Source organism: Bombus flavifrons, chromosome 8 (genome assembly GCF_040668555.2).
Source record: "Bombus flavifrons isolate JBK064 chromosome 8, iyBomFlav1_principal, whole genome shotgun sequence".
In the NCBI taxonomy this organism is placed as follows: Eukaryota; Metazoa; Arthropoda; class Insecta; order Hymenoptera; family Apidae; genus Bombus; species Bombus flavifrons.
In genome coordinates this window covers 12,212,929-12,232,879 of record NC_138449.1, presented here as the reverse complement: position 1 = coordinate 12,232,879, position 19,951 = coordinate 12,212,929, and the positions used below count along the sequence as shown (strand labels likewise).

Genomic DNA, 19,951 nt, shown 5'->3' with positions numbered 1-19,951 from the left:
AGACATAAATAAAGTATACATATAATTGTCTTTCTCAACATTTTCTGTGCAAAGTGATTTTAAGACATTTTACGTTTGCAGAGATATATTGTATATTGTACGTTAAGAAACGAGAAAATTAATTGAGTATCCTCGATTTGTGGTTAATTTGGAAAAAATTAGGTTATATGTATTAGTTTTGATCAGCTATTGTAACAGTTATTAATCGATCTTGCTTGAATTATCGATTATAACCTTGTGACAAATCTCTAACATTACATACGTTAAATAGTTTTTAAATAATCAGTTAAAAATATATTTAGATATAATGAAATTGCGAGATTCATTTAAATACGTTGGAGCATTTCATTTTTTTTCCTCAATACAATGTTACAATTCTTAAGTAAACCTTATTCGTAAGAGGTCATTTAAAATATCAACAGTTCACGTCTGTACGAAGGAAGGCGAAGCTGCCTTTTTTGACACATATCAGCTGATGCATCAATACACTGATACCATTATAAAAAACATTTGTCAGGCATTCGTATACCGGATTTATGGTTTTCTTTCTAAAAATATTGTACTTTTTAACGCAAGCAACATATATTACAGTACATATAGCATATGCTCTTTCTCTTTTTCCCTTTTAAATTTTTCTTTTTTCATCTGATCTTCAGCAACAAGATGTATCCTAACCTTATATTATGCCATACAAAATAATTATCGTTTCAGGAAAGACCTATGCAAAGTTTTTCAGTTTATAACCTTCGTAAAGATTTATTGAAAAGTTATACTGCTATAATGGTTTCATTTATATAAATGTTCTGAATAAATAATGTATTTCAAATATCTTCGATTAACGACTGGTAGAGCTTTAACATGTACAAAAAGAAGTCTATTGTATAGTACCAATTATGGAACATTTTCGATTCAATGTAAAAAACTTGAAAGAAGATGGCAGGGTTTGAAATTTCAAATATCAAATTTTCATACAACTCAAAGATTAAATTATCCTGCACCATTAATTCTGTGCTTTGGATCAATCTGTTGTGGTCATTTTGTAAGAAAATGGTGGTTGAAAAAAAATATAGAACAACAGCAAAAATATATAAGGTGGTTTAAGCGAAGGAAATATACTATTTATGGTATACTATCTGTCACTTAGAAGTATTTAAAATAACATAAGAAATATATGTTATATGTATTTCTAGGTTCTTTGGGATTTCTATCTTTCATTTTATTTGTTTATTGCTTGACACATTTGAAGGAAGATCCAGTAAGAAAGAAACCACGTTTAATTTTAGTTGATCAAGCTCAACAAATTGAAAGTTCTAAAATTTTATTTCAAGTATGTATTTAAACAAAAATTTGGGTGAACTGAAAGTAATGGCAGTATTTCACATAGTCACAAATTTATATAGATAATAGTGCAAAATCAGAAGAACGTGGTACCATTACATGATCCCAAATATAAAATAATTGCCACAGCACTAAAGCGGTTGATAAACTCTAATAAAAATTTATTTAAAGACACTGATTGGACTATTACTATAATCCATCGTATGTTTAATATTATAGCATCATTTCCTAATGTTATGATATTACCAGTATGTAGATCATCTACATATATAGAAAAGTGAAATAAAATTTTACTCTACATAATAAAAATTACATTTTATTTTAAATGTTTTAGGATAGAAATATTATCGTAATTATTGACATCTTCAACTTTATTAAAAGCAATGATCAACTAACGTTTATTTTAGCCCATGAAATGTCACATGATATGCTTCTTCATACAGTGAGTTATAATTATTTTGTAAATGACGTTTTTAATATTTCATAATTAATATTTCACAAAAGAAGAAAATGCTAATCCAGGAAATAATAATTAATGGTAATATAATTGTTCCTAGTCAGAAACATTGTCTTTTGGAGTGATATATTACGTTGCAACTATTGTATTTTCATTTCTAATTTGGGTATTTTATGAAAGTAGAGCAGCAGCTATACTTTGTTCAACTATGTATATAATGTTTGCTGCCATTTTTTCTTGGTACAAAAGACAATCTGAAACTGAGGCTGATGAAGTTGGACTTGAATTAGCTGCAAAAGTGTGCAATTTTTATTTAATATAGCTTTAGAATTTTGATAACTTGCAATTAGTCCTAAAAATGTTTCTTATGTTTTTAGAGTTGTATTGACCCTAGAGAAGTTTTAGTATTCTGGGAGATGATGAAAAAATTTGAAGAGCTTACACATCAGGATAAATTTCAAATACCACTATTTATGGATCACCCTACTTTAGATAAGAGAGAAAAGGGAACTATCCAACTAATGCCTACAGCTTTGGAATTAAGGAAACAAGCCAAGGTATAATTACAATCTTTGATTATTTAAAAGTATAAATGTCACATTAGAAATATATAAGTTGTAAATATGTTTTATATATGTAGTGTCCTAAATTACCAGCGAAGGACCCACGAGATCGTTTACCATATTACATGAAGGATATCGAAAAACACATGCTAAAAAATTCAAAAATTTTAGGTATGCGATTTTAAATGCAGCTACAGATTCTTTTTATATATCCTTGTAATACGACGATGAGTTTGATGAAATAAATGATTCATTAGTCACAGTTAAATTGTATTATGATGACACATATCTCAACGATTGTATTATCATTTGTCTTCCTGTGCTTGAATAAAAATTTGCGATAGTTTTATACCTTTTTCCGACGAGCACGTAAAGTTTGAATTCGCCACGATGGTTTACAGAATATTTGTTATAGAAATATTCCTCTTGTTCGTTGGAACAGTGTATGGATATAATATAGACATAGATTTTCCTATTATTTATTCTTATAACGTTAATAATTATTTCGGTTACACTGTACGTTTATACTACGAACCGGACACTGATACACCCTGGTAACGTATATTATTCCTTGTATGTGAAATATCCATCAATTTGTTCTCTTAGATCGTATTTAATTTTTATATAATAATTACGAAAGGTTGATAGTTGGAGCACCGAAAGGAAATTATTCCTCGCCTTCTATACAGAGATTTCCGTACCTGATCGAACCTGGTGTCGTGTTCCGGTGTGCGATTAAAAATAGCAAATGTCAAATAATCAAGCCAGAAAAGATTGAGAACGAAAAAGGATACGAAACGCGGTTCGCAATGAACATACTTATACGGAAACAATTTGGTTGGTTTGGGAGTGCCATTTCTGTAGACGAAATAAATGGGATTCTGACAGTAAGTGGAATGTTAATAACAATTTCGTGATATTAAATACAATTTTTAATGACATTTTAATCATAGGTGTGCGCACCACGGACAATTGTAGTGATTTCAAAACCATTCACAAATATTAATTTCGAAACTTTGCAAGGCATGTGTTACAGTGGAAAAGTTTCTTCGGACGTGTTGTCAATCGAAGACAAGAATCTTATGTCCTATAGTATGTAATTAATTATTAAAATTATGATTAATATTGTAACATATGTATTAAATAATTATATCATTTCGATCGATTAGGTTTCGATTCGAAATTTTGGTACAATCCGCTTCATGGCTTTTCTGTTCATTATGCTTCAATGAAGGTATATAAATAATATTTTTGACTGCTATATTCTTTTATATCATATAGTAACGTTTTTATAATAAAATCTAGCAAACCGAAGGCAACAAAGGCAAAAAACAGAGAAAAATAAACCGCATCGTAGGGAAGCCAAAACACGAAGATTATGGCACCGTGGATGTAGTATATTTAAATGAAACGATGTCCATAGAGTTGTCGTTTCTTGACAATTTATCTCAGTTTGGTATGCCCTTTACACCGACAAACTTATTTTTATGATTAGTGTACAACGATATACATTTACAGGATACAGCGTTGAATCTGGTTACTTCTTCAAAAAAGATCAATTACTCTTCGTCAGTGGAGCTCCCGGGTGGCACTACGTTGGCACGGTAATTAACAATATCTCGAAATTATATCAAATTAAAGATTTTCGATGAACAATTTCTTTCTCTAGGTAATAATAGTCAACCCAGAGTCGCGTGAATTCGTTACAAAGCTAGATGGAACTCATATTGGCGAATTTTTTGGAGCCAGTTTGGCCGTAGGGGATTTAAACAATGACGGTTTAGATGATCTTTTAATTGGAGCACCCCTTTGGGGAGAAGATAACGGCAGAGTCTATGTATTTATCGGCACATCCAAAGTAAGAAGTATTTCGCGCTGAAAATATATTGTCTCGCAGTATATCGTACTGCATAGTGCAGAGCTCTGGCGTAGGTACTTTATGTATTTCTTGCAGGGACAATTTGAAATGACTCAAATATTATACGGGACCGCAGAAGGAGGTCATTTTGGATATGCCATAGCTAGCGGTGATTTGGATGCTGATGGATTCGATGGTAATCCGAATCTATTTATATCAAATGGCGTAGGTTTTCATAGAATTTGTTTTCTTATTGCAATAGATATTATTGTGGGATCACCTTGGGAGAATGATGGTGTGATCTATGTATTCAACGGCGGTTCAGATTATCTGGAAGTGTCGGAGCGAATCGAAGCTGCAAAATTTTTACGGCGTCCTTCACAGAAAATACAGAGATTTGGATTTTCAATATCGAAACCGGTTGATATCGATGCAAATGGGTTGGTAAAACTCACCATGCGATATTTAAATCTATTTGATCAGTACAGGTCCAATAATCTTCTACGCGCAGATATTTGGATATCGCAGTTGGAGCATACAAATCAGGACACGCTATAATACTACGTAGTAAACCAGTAACAAAAACACAACTTTTAATTGAGACTGTACCTAATACTTTACAAAGAGACGCTAGGCAATTCTTAGTTAAAATATGCCCGCTATACTTTGTACGTAATGTACGTTATAATAGTGAGCAAGGTACATGTACGTAATTATGTAAATCTTCACATACGGTTAAAGCTGTTTATATTTTTCAGTGAATCATAATTCATTTCTAGCTATAAAATCTAAGGTTACAGTTACTATAGACGAACGTTACCAGCGAACTCAACAAACAATTTTGGAGTTGAAATCTTCTAACTTGACGTCAAATGTTTGTCTATCTGCTCAAGTTAATATTTCGGTAATATTAAGCATACTTTTGTGTCAATTTTATACCAACTTATGGTTTATTTAATATGATATTTCCCAGAGAAACATACGAGATTTTATCGAGCCGATTAGTATTTTTGCGAAACATGATTTTTTATATGATAATACGTCGAGTAATTTTTGCAAATACTGTCTTGTTGAAAAGCGAAACAATAAATTACAAACTGCTCAAGCTTTCCTTCCTTTCAACATCGGCTGTGGAGAAGATAAAGTTTGTAATTCTAATATATCCGCTACTGCAAAATTTTATAATATACAATACAACGATACGTGGGTTATTGGTTCGAGCGATATAAGTTTAGAAATCAGTTTGAAAAACTATGGAGAACCTGCGTACCTTACCATAGTTGAGTTCACATTCCCTGAGAGAATAATGTTACGTAGCATTTTACCCTTTTGCCAAGAAGATAACTCGAAAGAAAATTTGATAGTAATCTGTGATACGGGAAACCCCATTTGGAACGGAGAAGAGGTACTTTGAACATTTTCTTACAAATCGTATTGTTAATGTATGATAATAAAAATTTATGCTTTTTTTTTATAGAGAAGTGTTAAATTAAACTTGGATATGAGACACTTAATTAATGGATCGCTGTATGACCGTAATAAATTATATTTTTACGCAATCATAAAAACTCGTAGTATAAATCATGGAACGACGAACATAAGCAAAACTCTTAATTTAGTAAACGAGGTTTCTCTATCTCTGCATGGGTTCGTATTATTTAGATATATTTGTCTTGTAGCAACCAATGCATTTGTTTTTACTAATATTATTTTTCAGGAAAGCAAATGAAGAAGCCTACTATTTAACTACTTTAAACGAAAGTTCTTCAAATATTACTTTTCAACATACTTATCAAGTGTATAAACTTGGAGCATCGCCTATAGAAGATGCACAACTTGTTGTTAAAGTGCCATTAGCTACTGAAGACTCAACAACTTTGATATACATGTACAAACCTCAAGTAAGAATCTATGGACTCTCTTTCTTGTAGATATAAATTGTCGATGAAATATGTTTTTAGCTATACATATCAGGGGAACTTTTTGAATGCTCTTCCGAGAGTATTTTAGTGGATAGTCAATTAGGTGAAGTTCAAGAGGAATCATTCTTAGATAAATTTGATATACACAAAAGAAACGTAGAGGCTTCAGCCGTATACCTAAGTGACGCGAAGAATGTTCAAACTCCAGAAATATTGAACAAAAATTTGACAGATAATATTATTTATATAAATTGTTCAACACCTGAGATAGCTTGTACGACCATCGTATGCAGTTTAAATACGCTGAAAACGTTACAAGATGTTGGAAAGTTAGTGATTAAATTTTTATTAAATGTCGATAAATTTAAAGGTAATCACTTATATTACTTCTTCATACATATATTATAACATACTATTACATGTTTCATTCGTTTACGCTTTTTTCGATATCTTAAGCCAACTTTAGGAATAAAAGAGCCGTTGTCAAATTTACCACCGAGGTGAACGTAGAAATCATAAAACCAGATGAAAGGCTAGATATCAATGGAACCCGGTAAATACATTTTACATTTTATTACATATTTTCTAAGTACTTATATCTATATATTATCTGAAATAATTTAAAAATGATTAAAAATAGTTCTACAGTAGAAGTTATGACAATGTTCTATTACACTCCAAAAATGGAAAAGCTACAGCTATGGATTATTATCGTTTCTGTTTTGGTCGGGCTGTTATTATTATGCATTTGTGTCACAATTTTAAACAAGGTAAGATATCTTTTTATTGAACGTGATTATAACATATTTTATTTAATAACATTTTTCAGTTAGGTTTCTTTAAACGGAAAGGAAAACAGGACTTAACGAAACAAGAAATTGATGAAGTAAGTATTCTATGGTATCCTGTGATTTTAAAAGTAAAAATTAATTAACATCTTATTCGTAAGTGATAGAAAGCGGGATCTTGGCGGTGATTGAACCTGAAAATACGTGATATTTAGTGGACGGAAGGTACTTAAAAAATATCAAATACTTCACATTTATTCTGTAAAAACCAAATTTTATTTAATAAATTTCTAATTTTTATTTACATTACATTTATTGCCTTCGATGAAAAACGCCTATATATTATGTATACAAATATCTACTTTTATTAATTACAAGTTACATATTTTCATCTGTTCAAGTACCTTAATCTGACAAGTATACATAATGTAAAAATGTATCTTAAACATATACATTAATCAGTTATTTACATATTTTGTTTAATTAAAGATGAAGTTACAAACGCAATAGTTCGCAATATCAATAATTTTCCCTACTGAATCAATCAATCTATTACTACATATGTAATGTATATGATAATAAAAATATCTTTCTCACATTTTTTGCGTTTTCCTGTTTCCTTTTCTACATTTTCTCTTGCTTCCTTTTTGAATGACATTCTTTCTATATAGCAAAACGAAAAACATTTGATAACAACTAGTAGTACATTGGAACAAATATTTTTCCCAAAGAACTTGCAGTACTGCTACAAATATTCTATCATTTTAATAAGATCTGTACAGAATGTGAGCATAAATTATACTCTCGGTAATATATCAATCATGCTTATTTTATATAATTGTAATAACAATTCTATGTCGTAGAATAATTCTTTCAAACAAAGTCCGTTACATCGAATACATTTTGTTCCATTCTTTAGTTTCGTTGTCATACCACTGCGATCAGTTCCATGTGCCAGTATGATTTATTATGTCTTTCAAAAAGACACAAAATTGAGAGCCGGTTATAGCTCCTGTCTGCTCGACATCAATACAGCACGAAACTTTCTGTGGGTTCAGTCCGCAGGAGTAACTGATACGGTCGAATGCAGTTCAGCCTTTTCGATGTCATGTTGTTTCTTAACATTGTACATATATTGTGTGACTGTTTGTCGTAGCACATTTTGTTGCATATCGACAAGCTTCTACAAGAAAGATCAAACTTCCTTGTTAGAATTCCAACTGATCCATCAGAACTATTGTTTTTCGTTCTTTCATCAGCGTCCTTCTCTTTCGTCACAAAGGCAATTCGACCATTTTCAGAAATGAATAAATTGAATAGGTTACATATCGTGAGGGCTAGTTCATCGCTATCCTCTGGATATGTGTAATATAATAGAGTGATATCGTTTTATTAAACGCGCGTTCTTTATGGATACCAACGAATAATTTATGCTCACGAACTGTAGCTAATCTTTGGATTTGCAGATTTGACAGAAACATATAATAATGGATATAGATATTAACAATGCATCTATATATAAATTTGCGCAAATTCCGAAAGGTATAAAATTAACGCGGTATTTCAATTCCCAACAATTGATACAAACATTTCATGCTGGTTGATTCGTATCTCTTTTATTATCGATGCTAAATTCTTTTGCTAGAACTATTATTTTATCACAATAACTTTAATATCAAACTGATTAAAGAAATTTGCTACAGAGAGAATAGATCTTTTTTCACGCTATGTGATAGATGTTTTCATTATTTAAATGTTCATAAAATTATGTAACATATTTATTATAAATACAAACAACCAGCATGATATGAAGTGAGATGTGATATAATCTTTCTAAGATTATACATTCATGATATTTGTAGCCTTATTAAATTTAATGTAAACTAATCTATATCAAATACATAATGATGCTCATTTCATTTGACAGTTTAAAGAAAGGCACAAATAATTACATAGTATTATAAAATTGTCTATTTACAAACGTTAGAGTACTATCGCATACGTATTCTAGGATGGACCAAACGTATCAGATATAGATTACTTGAATCATAATATAAAATGCGCATCATTATATACATACGAAATATGATTCGCAATTGAACTAGCAGTGCGAAAAATCTAAGTATTATTTGTATTTCTCATAATGAACACAATGCTCATGTTCGATATAATTCCAAAAGTGAATTACAATTGTATGTTGTAAATAATTATAAGAAACTAAAATCTGAAGTTTGGAATATTGTATTGCTGTATGAAACTTCAGATATACAAAAATGAAAGTCAAAATCAATTGTATCGCACACTAGTATCAACATCCCCTGAAATTTTTTAAAGCTAAAAATCATGGCTAAATTTTAACTTATGAGAGACAACTACTCTTAAAATAAAAATAATATACATCTTGTATTCTTTAATGATAAAAGCATTATGCATTTCATTGACATAAAAAGAAGATTGCTGTTAAATACAATACTTTGTGGAAAAAATTATTGGCTGCTTTCAGTATTTTACAACAATCTTCTTTTTATTCGCTATGAAGACAATAAACGCATAAGACTTTAAGCAGTAATTTCTTATAATTATAAAGTAAGAAAAAAAAGTCAATGTCCATTTGTAACACATAATGAATACGATTAAAATTAACTCCCTATTTTTGATGAGAAAAGAAAAAGAACTAATATCTAGGAAAACTGCACCTTTACACTGATTACAATACAAATCTATCATGTACTGTAAAGACACATGCAGCAGAAAAGAATAACGAATAAAATTGAAATTTCTCTAAGTCTTACTTTTCCACGTATTATATTCTTATTTATTAAATGCTTCCGCTGGTACTTGTCCCCGCTTGTAAAATTCTTGAAACGCTGAAAGCGCATTGTCATAATTCCATGATACTTCTTGTAAACACTTTAAACTCCATTCCAAGTTCATGTTTGTTTGTTGGCTGAGCGTCATAGTCATTTGTTGTTTTACGTCTTCGGGCAACTGAACCGTTAATGATTTTTCATTGCCGCTAATCGAAGGAGTTTGTGATCCTGGATCTGTTATTTGTGCTTGTGGTTGACTACTCAATTGTTTTAATTGTGCGTCTGTCGGTTGACTGATATGTAGTTGTTCATTTCGAATACAGTAACCATTTCCTTCCGGTACTATTATAAAGGTACGATTAAAGTAACGAATAGGCTGTTCTTTCTTGTCAAGCTCTTTGAACAGTCCAGTGACTGTAATCAACATTATTCCATCCTAGAAATATAAAGCTGCTGTATAACACAATAAATAGGTTGCACATTTCGTTTTTGTTTACAAAGAAATAAGATCTTACTGTAATCAGGCTGATGTCCATTGTGAATGTATTTAAATAATGGGAAGTTTGTGGCATTTCGGAAATAAATGAAACTACGGGCAAACGACCATGTTTTAATAACTTCTGCCTTCTGTTTGTATCGTTTGTTCTGTACAGGTTTCTACTGTCCATTAGGTTCTTGTTTTCCATTAGGTTTCTATTTTCCATTAGGTATCCATTTAATCTATAGTATCCCGTTTATTAGTAAAATATATGTCGTTTATTTCTGAGTTAATCCGTATGCAGAAACTTACTTGTTAGTATAATGAGGAGGATAAGACACAGTCATGCTAAAACACGCATGTTCGACATACGCATCTAGCAATGGTTGACGATTCTCACTATCAAATATGAGAAAGTATTGCTGAAGAAATTGACTAGCAATTTCTTGTGCTTTTGCATTTGCAACAAACATCCTCTGAGAAGGGGGTATTTTGTTTCCTTCGTCCACTACATCGAATAAGATTGGCTTTGGGAGATCCATACCATCCTTATAAAATATTAAAAGTAGTTATTTCTATATTTTATGAAGTATAGTGATTGATAATACGATTATCGTTTATTACTTACCAGTCGCAGGAGTTTAGGAAACCTTTTCCGCACGTCGCTGTTGTCAGGAAAGAAAAGCCAGAAGCCCGGAAGCTCCAAGTTAATCGTAATAACAGAAATATTTGCCTTATTAATGTAAAGGTTTGGTGTAATGTAAAGGTAAATGAAAGGTTTAATGTAATGGAACAAATACAGAAATAATTTGGAATTTTTAAGAACTACTTATTACTTCATTTCAAACAACTTGAAAATATGATAGATATTCTAATAAATAAATAGGTTGATATTTTTAGTGTATATACTGTTAATTGTAGGTATTAATTAAAATTTGTAAACAGTGTCAATTCAACTCAGATCTGGAGAATCTCATCATCGTGAAAAAGAAGATCGTATTGAAATAATACATTACCTAATGTAGTCATTTTGTCGAGATTTATACTTGTTGCATATAGGGTTCCCTGCCAATTTAAGCTCTTCCAACTTCAGATCTTTGATAGTATCCAGTTGATTAATATCTTTTATCTACAAAACGTTAATTATATATTGAATCGATCACTATGATATAAACGATAAAATACTCATAGCTTATATCAGCTTAAATTACATACCCTGTTATCTCCAATATACAATATCTTTAACTTTAAAAATTTTCTATTCAGAATATTTAAATATTGGATTGTCTGCAACTTATTTCCATCCAAATTTAATGCCTCCAAATCTGGTATGTATTCTGATACAATGTCTAACACTGCTTTTAATATTGAAGGTTGGAATAGTGCACAAAAGTAGTCGGAAACAAGATCTATAACAATCAAAATTACTACAATATTCCGTACAAGAAATTTATGTGTAAAACATTACTTTAAATTTTTCTAACCTGGATCTCTGTGAAACCTTGACAAGTCTAGTGCATTTGTAGCATGCATATATCGTTTAGCCATGGCTTGTTTCAATCTTTCTTTCAGCTTGGCATCAATTTCACATTGAGGAAACGGTGATTTTGAGACTCTTACTAATAATTTGTAACCATCAGTAGTTGTAATTTTACGATCACAATCAAGTAACGCAACAGCTACTTTCTCATCATCTACGTAAAAATTGGCTTCATTCCCAAAAACCCGATACTGTTGACAAATTTTTACAATTTGCACAGAGTTAACACTTTGTAATTATTTTATTTGTAATTATATAATGTAATTGAAATGTTTCATATTTACCATTATTGGAAGAAAAGTTTCTGGTGCTATATAACTAAGAAGATTATTTATTATATAATCTTTATCATATTTCTGTCCATATGGTACCTGTAGTCAAAAATGATTTTTATGATTAAAACTAAAACTAAACTGAACATTAAAATTTATTTCCTGATATACTTACAGTAATTTTATACCAATTAGTTTCTCCCATAGGAAATCGCTTAGGTCTAGGAACTAAACTAGTCCTGTATCTTCTATGAGGCACAGGGCTATTTCTTCCACGTTGCGTCCTTCTATTTCTTCCAGTCATAATAACTTGCCTATTATTATTATTATTATTGGAACTTGTTGCCATTTGTACATCTTCATCTAAGCATGCTAATGTTAGGCTTCTAGGCACATCCCTTGTTGGTCTTGCTTGTGTTTTGAATGATACTCTAGGCCTATTACCAAGGTATGAACCTCTGTCATTTCTGGGTACACGGTCATCGTGCCCTGTGTAAAGCAAAAAATTAATGTAGACGCGACCAATTTCACCTAAGTTTATCACGAGTAATGAAGAAAAATATACCAAAATAGTGTTTATCATCAAAATTTCCAGGTCTTCCACCTCGGCCACCCCATTGCGATTTATTTGACTTTTTTGGCATCTTTTACAAATTAAGCAACACAAAACCACAAAAGATCACAAACAAAGTGCAACGCCCATTGCAAAATACGATAGTTATAGAAACATTAATACATAAATAATCCTTTTGTGCACTTAATCAAATTATATATATTATATCTATAGCAACAACAATGATAATATGTTGGTAAAAATGGTAATACTTCAACGTATTTTCCTCTGTATTTGATTTGTACTTAATAAAGAGCAAAAATACACTCTGCTTCACGAAATAGCGTGCACACAACTCAGCGTCGTTACCACAATGCGGAAACAAAATGGCGGGTCGGCAAGAAAGATGGCGTGTCAGCAAGAAAGATGGCGTGTCAGCAAGAAAGATTTACTTCCGATCAATGGTAAAAAGCGCGCGAAAATACAAAATATTAAAATTTAAGAATATTTTGTGCATCTGTTCAAATTATAGTTATGAATTACGATGAAAAGATAATTGTCATATAATATGTAATTGTAGTACAATGTAGTATGTAATCTACACTAACAAGTAAAGGAAACAATTAATTTTTCTTGAATTTATAACTATCTCGTTTGTCAGTATACGAGATCGTTGCGTAGCTGTTCAGGAATTCGGAGAATTTCAAGTTGGGTTGTTACTCATCAAATGCGAAATGTGTCTGCGAAATTTGAAATTGAATGGTTTGATGAAATTAACAGGTCGCCTAGAAATGAACAAAAACTTGAACGAAATAACCTTCAAAACAAATAATTATATTTTAATAACTTAATTACAACTTGAGAAAACTTTGAACTATAATAATTTTTGCGCTTTTAAGAAATACATCTAGACTGAGTTCAGCGTTACAATTCTCTCTTATTTTTCAATCATTGTTTTCTCTACTTATATATACGGATTATAAAATTGAAAAAAAGTATTCTATTTACGATCCAATATAAATTTGTGTAATATTTATGTAATAAAGATTGATTTTATTGAAGTTTATCATATAGCAAAGCTAGTGATTTATGTCTTAGCGATATTTTATTCTATGGCAATAAAGGTAAATATAAAAATTGGTGAATGATTATAATTATAATTGATAAATAATTTTAACATATAATCAATAAATTTGTTACTAAATTCTCTTTTATATAATAATATTTTTTTATATTATAATATTAAGGTATATATTACAATCAGGTTCATATTTTAGGTTGGTATGGGTAATAGATAATTAAACAGAAAATATTAGTGTTGGTAGTACTGAACAGTTTTTGCACGTAATTTATAATGCAGTATATATTTTGAAATAAAAAATTAGATTATCGATATACTAATTTTTATTGTAAACATAATAGAGTATTGAATATTAAACATAAAAAATGGTAAATAACATTTTATCTATAAAATATTACATTTCTTATAAAATATGTTAAACGCGTATTTAGGTTATGTTTTTAAGTTTTGATATTGCAATGATTTTATTTAACTTATACGCCAAAACATAAAGTTATTTTTCAACTTATTTGAAATGTACAGGGAAAAAATAAGAGGACGCGAAGAGTTGTTATGCAAAGATTTGCACAAATGAAAAAAATGATAAGCCTGAGAGATGCAAGAATGTAAGTCAATTTTATTATCAGTCACAAAGTAAAAGAGTATTACTATGTAGAACCACCTACACAATGCATATTTACGATTTGTAGAAAACCAGAACTTCGTGCACCACCAAAAAAAGTTAAAAAAGAAAATCCGACTGAAATTAAAATAACAGAAGCGTAAGTATTCTTGTATGTGTTGTAATATTTTTATAATATTAGATTATAAAATTATATCGTTATGATGTTATTATAGTCCCCAGCAGTCCTCTGCATTGTTTTTCCAATATAACACACAACTAGGACCTCCTTATCATATTTTGGTAGATACAAATTTTATAAATTTCTCTATTAAGAATAAATTAGATATCATAGAAAATATGATGGAATGCCTTTATGCTAAATGCATTCCATATATAACGGATTGTGTGTTGGGTGAAATGGAAAAATTGGGCCAAAAGTATAAAATAGCTTTAAGGATTATGAAAGATCCTAGATTTGAAAGGTTAAACTGTATGCACAAAGGCACGTATGCGGATGACTGTATCGTCAATAGAATAACTCAAGTGAGTATAATTTGTTCCAAAATCAAAGGTCTACCTAACAGTACTTATAATTTATAGTACTTATAATACTGCAATTTTTTAGCATAAATGCTACATTGTGGCAACTAATGACAAAGATCTAAAGAGGAGAATACGAAAAATACCTGGTGTACCTATAATGTACGTTGCTCAGCATAGGTACACCATAGAAAGAATGCCGGATGCGTATGGAGCACCTAGAAAATAAACTCACTTTTTTTATTGTATAAATTTATGTAATAAATCTTGTACATCTTACTCTCTAATAATCTTCATCAATGAATAAATCTTTGACGAAATGATTTCTTTACATACAAAAGAAATTTCTTCCTTGCTTTTCTTTATTGCTTTTTTCTCTTCCATTCGAAGGTAGTCCAGAAGCGACCGACAATCGACACATTTTGTGCGGTTGTCCAACGGTCGAAGATAAACAGAAGAGAACGTGTTACAGTTATTGTTCGGTGAAACAATGAAGCTGTTGCATGTAACGCCCACGTGACACACCGCAACTCGATAGAATTTTACTGTTTTGTGAATGATGCTGCCCCGTATATGGTAGCAACGCGAAATAATGTTAGACAAGTGGGCGCAAAAGACCATTTCGAGTGAGGAACGATCTGCGGTAAATTTATACGGGCGTGACTCGCAAAATAAGTTGTTAAGAAGTTTGCAACGATCCACTTTCGCACTCGGCCAAGATATCGCGATTCGGTAAAGACCGTGTTGGCGATCGTTACGCTTACCTACGCGGAAAGCGATCAGATTTCTGGTCGAATCGTAGCTTTCTCGACGAAGATCCATCGTGTACCATCGCGGATCTACCGATAAGATTTACGAAGTACGCTTTGGCGGATGCGCGTTACCGTGATCAAGTGATCTATCTTGTACAATTATATTGGTAAATCGGCCTGCAGGAAAGTACGTTCTCTACGTGTGTTCGGAAAATGATACCAAGTTGAGATACTTGCAAGATAAGAATACCTAATATATCGGTTGTTGAGGGCCGCGGATGATTTAACGTCGAACGGAAGATTTCAAGAATAACGGCGATTATTTCGCTTTCTATTAAATTTATCACGTTCATTTATGGGAAGCGTGTCGCGGATAAATCACCCTTTGTGCCGAGATTAGTTATTCCTACCGCGAGTCATCTTGGCTGACTTTTCACAGTTATTACTACTTGTTTACCGCGACTTCTACTTCCATTCAAAACTCGCATCCAATTAATCAAAGTTACGTTCGAGAAAATCGCTTTTAACGTTGCAGTTCTTCTCACACTAACGCGATCACGATACGGTTCAAGCGACCAGATGAATTGTAAAACTGGTCGTATCACACAGAGCTCGTATCGTATCGTCTGGATAAATGTCAGGATCTTTTGTCGTCTTTCGGATCGTAACCTTTCGAATATCATGGACCAACAAATGGCATATGCATGCACGTTGTCGTACCGCTGAACATCGGATATCAAGCACGCGGGTACCGGCGGCATCCTGCCGCACCCTCTTTCGCGACAAATACTTGTCGTTAACCTTTGCCAATCAGGAAGTTGATATCATAAAACCGACACGTTGTCGAGCGTCATTTTATAAAAATCAAGTAAAAGATCAATTTCCGACGGATAGCTTCCGTTTGAAACGCCTCGATCAGATTCATTTGGATAAAAAGATCCTTAAAACGTTCAAGTCGAAACTGTTGGAAGGCAAAACTTTGAGACTCCTAATTTCCCGTGGCATTCCATCCCGCGCGCGTAGTAGGTATGTGCATACTTTCCGTTCTTGCTAGATAACGATTTCTCAAACGTTACCTGGACCGTCCGTACACGGGTTTAATCTTATCCATGCGACGCTGTGTTCAAGATCCTACGTTACGTCGTGAAAGAAAGGAAGAGGAGAGAGAAAAGAAGAAAGGAAGAAAGGAAGGAAGTGGCGGTGGGCGCATACGCGTAAATCGGGTTAGCTATCGATACGGTAATCGGCACATACGGTCGGTAAAGGGAGGAGGAGGAGTCGCTGGTGTCCATATAGCGGCCGGTACCCAGTAAACTAGATTAAAGGAAAACAGCGAAGAGAATCTAGTCGCGCGTGTAGCTCGCGCGGCCGTGCTCTCGATCGAGAGAAAAAAGAAGACGGAAGAGAGCCGAGAGGGAAGAGAGGTGGAAAGTTCGAGCGAAGCGTTCGATCGTGGTAACGGATTAGTTATAAAAGTGGCTACAGGGCCGCGGATATATATCTACGGCATCGTGGTTCTAGACCTCTCGTTCCACCGCCTCTCTTCCTCGCTACCCCACACCCTTGTCAACCTAACTGCCTCTTTCTCTCTCTTGTCCTCTTCTCTTCGTTCTTCTGCTACCCCTCCTCCCCCGCGCATTATTCATCTCGGTCGTCCTTTCCTCGTCCCTCCGATACGACGCAAGTTCCGTCTTCGTCCCTCGGCTAGCTCCATCTCTGTTTCACGGGTAGCCGGTCTCTTTCCCTGGTTCGCCCGTAAGCGGTCCTCGTTGCGAACGCTTCTCAGCGGCGGCCATCTTGCATACCTGAGCCTCCGCATTGCTCGTTCCTCGAGGGCAAAAGGGAGAATATCTCAGCGCGAGACGACGCTGGGATGCGCGAGGATAGAGTCGAAGGTGGGAGGATAACGGCCGCGGGGACAGAGACGGGGAACGAGGGCGCTATGAGGGGCCCGGCCACCTTCCGCAGAAGAATGGAGGGGCAAGGAAAAGACACGTAGGGCCCAGGGTGGGAGGGAACGTGCACGCCGGTGGTGGAACTAGCATGTCCCGATTGGAGAGAGAGAGCTCGACCGACGAACCTCGCATCAGACGAAGAAGGAACAAGGTAAGATGGAGACACTACCGGAACGGACAAAGATGCGACGAACCAAAGAGCCTAGATGGAGGAGGATAGAGGCAGAAGGGCCAAGAGAAGGAGAACCGCGAATGTTTCTCTAGACGAAGAGGGAAAACGCTATCGATGCTTGGTTAGACAAAGATGGTCTAAGTTCCAGAGAGATAAGGATGGAAACCGGTGTCTCGGAAAAGGAGGGTTCGCGAATGCTTTACTAGACGAAGAGGAAAAGCAACACCGATCGCTAGAAGGAAGGAGTTAGAGAGGGAGGGAGAGAGAGGGGGGAGAAAATGCGATGTAGATAGGTTGCCTGAGAAAATCGGAGAGAAAAGAAAGAGCATGCGGGCCCAGATGAGGCTTTTCTAAATACGTCTGAGAAAGAAGGTGGATCGAAGAGCAGTGGCAGGAGGTGTGAGGGGAGGGGACGAAAGAAACAGAGATAAGCTGAGAGTACAGGAGACCAAGAGGGATAGAAAGTGTCGAGCTTGGAATAAGACGATGGATCAAAGAAGTTTGTACAAAGTCGAAACGGGAGGAAAGATATTGATAAAAGGGTGGCAAAGGAAGTGGAAGCGAGAGAGGAACACCGACAAAGAACGTTGGCGCGTGGAAGAGAGAGGAAACGCGAAAGACGGTGGCCGAAAAGAGAAAGAGAAAGCCGAAGGTTTCTTCGAAGAAAGAGAAAAAGTGATATCGATGGAAGGTGTGCGAGCGCGCGGCAAAGGAGCGGGGAGTGTAAACGGTGAGAGAGGAGAAACGGAGAAGGAAAGAGAGGGGAACGAAGGAAGAGCGAGAGAAACGGATGCATACATCGGGCCCGATGGATCGGAGAGGGACGGCGTCAGCAAGCTCGAAGAATGCTTCTCCTGGCAGCGGCGAGGTTCTGGGACCGTCTCGGTTCAGTCGAGTCAGGTCAGTCCTCGGGAAGGTGATATTCTTCGTCGTCGTACGTTCACGGGGCCTTACGTCGTCGCGTTTACGGCCCACGTTACTCCTTCTTTTCGCTCCTTTCGTGTACGTGTGCGCGTGTCTTTCTTTTTTACCCTTTCGTTTCGTTTCTCTTCTTCGTCTTTCGGTTATCTTCTCCCTGTAAGTTTCGCTGGTCGCGCACACTCGCGTCTTTTCGCCTCTAGCTCTCGCGTCTCTCGCTGTTTACCCCTCGATCTTTTTCATCCCGCTCCCCCCGTGAAACCAACGTTTCGCGAACGTGGACGCACGGGAGAAGCACGGTCGCGTGCGCGAGTGCGAAACTCATCGCGACACAAACTACGACTCTGATACGACGACGTTCGAGTTTCCACGAGCAAGTGTTCGCCAACCGCCGGTTGGTCGATGGATGGTCCGATCATAACGCGTAACGTTTGAAGAACGATCTCGTTACGACGTTGCACGTCGTACTGAGGAAAAGCGCACCGTGTCGTGCCGCCGGAAGATCATCGTCATCCACGAGTCAGTGGTTATCGTTCACCAACGACGTGTTTGTTTTGTGCCGTTAGTGGTGGATGTGCTGCTGGGAATCAACTTTGGATGTTTGACTGTGCGAAGCAAAGGCTCGATATCGGAAAGTGATTCGATCTCTGATCCCATCCGTACGTGACACGGGAACTTTGAGAAAGTGTCGTGTCGAGAGGAAAAGCCGATACAGAAGAGGGTGAAAAGCGGTGGGAACCGCGGAAAACGGAAAGATCGCGCGTGTCGGTGTATCGAGTGACACGGAGGAACGCGAGGGAGCAGCGACCGCGAACGTGGTCGGAAACCGTGGCGGCGTCGCGCGAAAAATCTTGATCCGGCAACGATCCGCCACCGAACCACCTTACCCTGTTTACCGTGCGCGTATCACAGGGTGGATCGTTCAGATTTCGGAGAGGATCGAAAAGTTGGTGGTGGTGGTGGAGGTGGTGGTGGTGGTGGTGGTAGTAGTGGTGGTGGTGATCGGTGGAAGGTGGAAAAGTATCGAGGATCGGAGGCGTGCAGCATCCGCAGACGCGTTTCGCGAGGCGCGGCTCTGCGGGTCAGTGCCCCCTCTGTCGGCTCGAGTCTCTCGTGTTCACTTGACTTTCCGCGGCAACGAGCAAAAAGGAGCGAATAAAAAAGAAAACGCCCACACCTTCGAGGCATCCTTAATCCGATTTCGAGCCGAGCCCGGTTAGAACGTAGCCCGGTTTCGAACGAAGAAGCCGAGAGAAGCTGAGAGACACGAACCTACGAACACGGATGAGCAAACGGATAGAAAGAAGGAAAGAAACGAATACATACAGAGAAAGATCGAAAGCATGGAAT

At 35.2% G+C, this 19,951-nt stretch overlaps 4 protein-coding genes across 9 annotated transcripts; 3 read left to right on the top strand and 1 right to left on the bottom strand.

Moving 5' to 3' along the window:
• The first annotated feature begins 128 nt into the window (after positions 1–128).
• Positions 129–2,626, top strand: LOC138182735 (metalloendopeptidase OMA1, mitochondrial-like). 2 transcript variants are annotated; one of them, XM_069118885.1, is made up of 7 exons: positions 129–590; positions 1,191–1,327; positions 1,401–1,586; positions 1,673–1,780; positions 1,896–2,093; positions 2,173–2,352; positions 2,436–2,626. In XM_069118885.1, exons 1-7 carry the CDS (start codon positions 476–478, stop codon positions 2,541–2,543), a joined length of 1,032 nt encoding a protein of 343 aa, XP_068974986.1. In that variant the 5' UTR covers positions 129–475; the 3' UTR covers positions 2,544–2,626. The 2 variants fall into 2 exon arrangements, with proteins under 2 accessions (XP_068974986.1, XP_068974985.1); XM_069118884.1 differs by having other exon boundaries at positions 129–1,124.
• A 20-nt stretch (positions 2,627–2,646) lies between these two features.
• On the top strand, positions 2,647–7,230 carry LOC138182731 (integrin alpha-8). Of its 5 annotated transcripts, none has more exons than XM_069118866.1 (19): positions 2,647–2,912; positions 2,999–3,245; positions 3,312–3,450; positions 3,528–3,592; positions 3,664–3,814; positions 3,877–3,962; positions 4,028–4,216; positions 4,313–4,412; positions 4,479–4,656; positions 4,728–4,915; positions 4,996–5,120; positions 5,190–5,621; positions 5,694–5,863; positions 5,934–6,117; positions 6,178–6,508; positions 6,595–6,691; positions 6,779–6,908; positions 6,968–7,024; positions 7,094–7,230. In XM_069118866.1, the coding sequence occupies exons 1-19, from the start codon at positions 2,749–2,751 to the stop codon at positions 7,112–7,114; spliced, it is 3,054 nt and encodes a 1,017-aa protein (XP_068974967.1). In that variant the 5' UTR covers positions 2,647–2,748; the 3' UTR covers positions 7,115–7,230. The 5 variants fall into 5 exon arrangements, with proteins under 5 accessions (XP_068974967.1, XP_068974970.1, XP_068974969.1 ...); XM_069118869.1 differs by having other exon boundaries at positions 4,728–4,921; positions 6,972–7,024; XM_069118868.1 differs by having other exon boundaries at positions 4,728–4,921; positions 6,972–7,024; positions 7,088–7,230.
• Positions 7,180–12,906, bottom strand: LOC138182734 (nuclear RNA export factor 1). The gene is made up of 10 exons (XM_069118883.1): positions 12,592–12,906; positions 12,202–12,515; positions 12,039–12,125; positions 11,699–11,945; positions 11,430–11,623; positions 11,231–11,343; positions 10,843–10,879; positions 10,527–10,762; positions 10,252–10,456; positions 7,180–10,172 (listed from the first exon to the last, which is right to left on the bottom strand). Exons 1-10 carry the CDS (start codon positions 12,668–12,670, stop codon positions 9,738–9,740), a joined length of 1,947 nt encoding a protein of 648 aa, XP_068974984.1. The 5' UTR covers positions 12,671–12,906; the 3' UTR covers positions 7,180–9,737.
• Positions 12,907–13,873: 967 nt separating this feature from the next.
• Bka (FCF1 rRNA-processing protein Bka) lies at positions 13,874–15,148 on the top strand. Its single transcript, XM_069117929.1, has 5 exons — positions 13,874–14,028; positions 14,183–14,265; positions 14,350–14,421; positions 14,498–14,807; positions 14,890–15,148. The coding sequence occupies exons 1-5, from the start codon at positions 14,026–14,028 to the stop codon at positions 15,031–15,033; spliced, it is 612 nt and encodes a 203-aa protein (XP_068974030.1). The 5' UTR covers positions 13,874–14,025; the 3' UTR covers positions 15,034–15,148.
• The last annotated feature ends 4,803 nt before the right edge of the window (positions 15,149–19,951 follow it).